We start from the raw sequence: 3,718 nt of genomic DNA, 5'->3' as shown, positions 1-3,718 counted from the left end.
GGAAGGAGTGTATGGTCTGGACAAGTTGCTCATCCTTCTCGGTGTTTGGTTAATTAGTGGTTGGTGTTCTTGAGCCTGTCAACACACCTACAACTGGTCATGCTCAGTCAGGAGCAAGAGCAGCTCGTGCTGCCGCTCGGTGTGAGCTGGAGCAGCTCTTTGGTGCTCTACTCCTTGAGAACAAAGTTATTTTGCTGTTGACACCTCGTGTGTTTGGTTACGGGGGCTGGAAGCTGCAGTGTGTGCTCAGGGGCTGCACGGGGCATCCCAGCTCTTTCTGTAGAGCTGAGCAGCTGATCTGGGCTTTGTTTGTGTACAAGTTGGATGGTGGAGATGAATATTTACGTGGTAGTAGGTGGCAGGGGAGAAAGTGTTGTTTTGTGGCTGACTTACATGAAATTCCTGTTGTGTAAACACAGGTTTGGTGCTGCCGTGTGTCATTTAGCCCTTCTGTGTACTTCAGAGGCAGAGTTACTCACGTTGGTACACAGTGATGATTAGGTTGTTGGAGTTCAGTGTGGGAAGGAGCACTGCCTCCTGCCGCGGTTGTAACACACGATCTGCTCCTGAGTGAGGAGCACGGGCTCACCCCGCTCACAGAGCTGGTCTTGTTCTTGTGCTGCATTTGCACCACGGGATCACAGCTTAGCACACAAAGCAGCAACTTCAGGAATGGCCAAACCAGCACACCCAGCCCTGGAAATCCCATTGCATTTCTTCTCTTTGGTTTTGTGGCTTCGGCAGAGAGCGTCTGTTGCGTGGTGGTGTTTTTAAATGAAACTTGAACAGCTGGACAAGCTTAATGAGAACACTTCAAAACTTAAGTTATATTCACGTTGAAGCTTGCAGTTGTACCTGTCAGCTGGATGAAAGCCTTTGTGCAGTACAGATGAAGCACTCTGAGTTACACCTTTAAACATCCCACATAATCTGCTTTCCAGATCTCACTATTGCCTGTTATAACAGTTACATTTGTTGGTGCCTTTCCAGGAGCTGAGGAGTAGTGCTTATCCTCTAACTGAAACAGCATTAAAGGTAACTTCTCAACTCTTTTCCTAGTGAAACGTGACGTCCAGGAGAACGATGAAGAGGCAGTGCAAGTCAAGGAGCAGAGCATCCTGGAGCTGGGCTCGCTTTTGGCCAAGACGGGGCAGGCAGAAGGTGAGCCTGAAACGAGTAACTGAGGTAATGGGTAAGAGACACATATGTTCAGAGTAATGTAGTCTCCTAGTTTGATGAGATGGAAATAAAAGGAGGTTTTATTCTGGCAGGGAATGTTCTCTTGGAGACAGGACTGGATAAACAAATAATGTGATAAAATACTAATATCACATGTTACTTGTCCTGGTATTTAAAAGGTTGCTGATGGATTGGGCAGTTTGGTTTCTGAACCTTTGATGTGTGGCCATTTTTTAATACATGTGGATAAAGTTTTGTTAAGTTGTGTTTAAGATGAGAAGTTTCTCAAGGCCATGTTTCAGATTGGAAAGTTTGTCCCAAAACATCCTTACTCACTAGCAGCTTCCTTCTCAATTGATTAAATTGATGTGAGACCCCCCCCCCCGCCGTTTATACTCCCCCCCGCAGTTCTGATCCAGCCCTGGGGCAACAGCACAAGAGGGATGTGGAGCTGCTGGAGCGAGGCCAGAGAAGGCCCCGGAGCTGCTGCGAGGGCTGGAGCAGCTCTGCTCTGGAGCCAGGCTGAGAGAGCTGGGCTGGGGCAGCTGGAGAAGAGAAGGCTCCTGAAGGGGACACCTTAGAGCAGCTCCAGTGCCTAAAGGGGCTCTAGGAAACCTGGAGAGGGGCTTTGGACAAGGGATGTAGGGACAGGACAAGGGGAATGGCTTGAACCTGCCAGAGGGGAGACTGAGGTGAGCTCTGAGGCAGAAGCTCTTCCCTGTGAGGGTGCTGAGGCGCTGGCACAGGGTGCCCAGAGAAGCTGTGGCTGTCCCATCCCTGGCAGTGTTCAAGGCCAGGTTGGACACAGGGGCTTGGAGCAACCTGCTCTAGTGGAAGGTGTCCCTGCCCATGGCAGGGGTTGGAGCTGGAGGAGCTCTAAGGTCCTTTCCAACCCCAACAACTCTGTGATTTATCTGCTGAAACATTACATCCTTGCCCAGCTGCACACGGGAGCAAGGCTTGACAGTCCTGTTTGTGAATGTGTGAAAGGACAGAAATGGAGTAGAATTCTCTATTCAACTTTTTTTTTGCTTGAACCTGTTCATGTCTCCTGTGCCTTGGAAGGCTCAGGGCAGTGTGTGTGTTCTGTTGTACTTGGCAGGTTGGTTTTGTTTCTTATGCTGGCCAATGCTCTGGCCTTTTCTGCAGCACCTTTCACCACAAGCGTTGTAAGAGCTGATACAGCACATCTGTACAAAGTGTGTCTGTCCATGGCAGACAGTTGGCCATGGTATAGCCCTGGTGGTTTCTAACCATGCACAGCAGTGATTCAGAATGTGAAGTGAAGCATATGTGCTTTTGACAGTCTGAAACTGGGTGAGGAAAACAGGCTAGCAGAAGATTTAGTTGAACTGAAGTTCATTTGGGAGATTGGAACTAAAGTCGGAGTAGTTCATGGAGAGCAGTGTGAGGTCTCCAATAGCCACTGATCAAGATCCAAGTTTTATCTTTACTCTGAAATGCACACTTGGTGTCCTGCTATCTTTGTAAACATCTGTTTTGATTTGGCCATTCATCTGCCCATGTGTTTGAGCATTCTGGACACTGATTGCCCTTGTGATTTGCAGTTGAACAGGGCCTGTGACAAAGTAGATTACTTGCCCTTAGATTAGTGCTGGAAACAGAAGTGCAGTTCATCTCACCTAACTATAGATGTCCATGTCTGATTTCCTACTGTGGGCTGCTTTTATAGTCAGTGGAGAAAAATAAGCCCTTCCAGAACACAATTAATCTCTTCCCACGGTTAGAAATTGGAACAAATGAAGCTTGTTGTACAAGTGCCCATTTCTCTAATTGAATATTAATTGACTTGAGGTCCTTTAATAGGTGTCTGCGCTGTACAGGTGCCCTTTGCACTCTCATGTTTGCTTCTGTAGAGATAACTAAACTTGGCTTTCCTCCTGCACCCGGGAAGATGTGTGTGTCTGGGCTAAAAAGGGGGAAATCATCAGAAGAGTCTCTTCAAGTATGTGTGTGGATGTGCTGCTCGTGTGGAGAAGCCTGAGAGAAGGGTTGTTACTGCTGCAGAACTTGGAATAGTTTTGAGTTGAAGCCAAAGTCTTACATGAGTGTAAAGAACTTCAGTGTGTTCTCATGGCTAGCTAATAGATTTCTTTAAGGGGAAGGCTAGATAATTGAAAATGAAAATGTTAACTCATCAAACCCAGGTTTATGAGGGAGCAAATGTGAAATGTGTTTGAAATGTATTAAGGGAAGCACTAAGCTGCAGATCAACAATGTTCTGAAGAAAATGAATTTGGCAATGCTAAGAAGCCAGTTGTGCGTGTGTAGATTGGAGTGAGATGACCAGGTTGTGCTTTCTGGAGACATGTGGTGTGGATGTGGGATGAAGGAAGAGGGTGCCACAGCCCAGGGGTGTGGTAAAGACTGTCACCTTCCCTTTCTGTGTGCTTTCTAGGGTGAAGCAGGCTATAGGAGTGAGGAGCAGTCAGGGGCAGCAGCATCTTCAGCAGGTACAACCCTTCCCAAAGATGCTAGCACCAGGCAGACACAGAGCTCAGATCCAACAGGAGTGAAT

General features: G+C 47.5%; 1 protein-coding gene across 1 annotated transcript in view; it reads left to right on the top strand.

Moving 5' to 3' along the window:
- Positions 1 to 575: 575 nt before the first annotated feature.
- The window catches only part of PSMD11 (proteasome (prosome, macropain) 26S subunit, non-ATPase, 11), a gene marked incomplete at its 5' end in the record, with an annotated part of 18,580 nt that continues 15,437 nt past the window's right edge, over positions 576 to 3,718 (top strand). The window contains 3 exon segments of the mRNA XM_010020717.1: positions 576 to 698; positions 700 to 749; positions 1,028 to 1,161. Of these exon segments, the coding sequence (XP_010019019.1) occupies positions 576 to 698; positions 700 to 749; positions 1,028 to 1,161 (307 nt within the window).

Source organism: Nestor notabilis, unplaced genomic scaffold (assembly GCF_000696875.1).
Source record: "Nestor notabilis isolate BGI_N333 unplaced genomic scaffold, ASM69687v1 scaffold25848, whole genome shotgun sequence".
Lineage (NCBI taxonomy): Eukaryota > Metazoa > Chordata > Aves > Psittaciformes > Psittacidae > Nestor > Nestor notabilis.
This window is presented reverse-complemented; position numbering and strand designations above follow the sequence as displayed.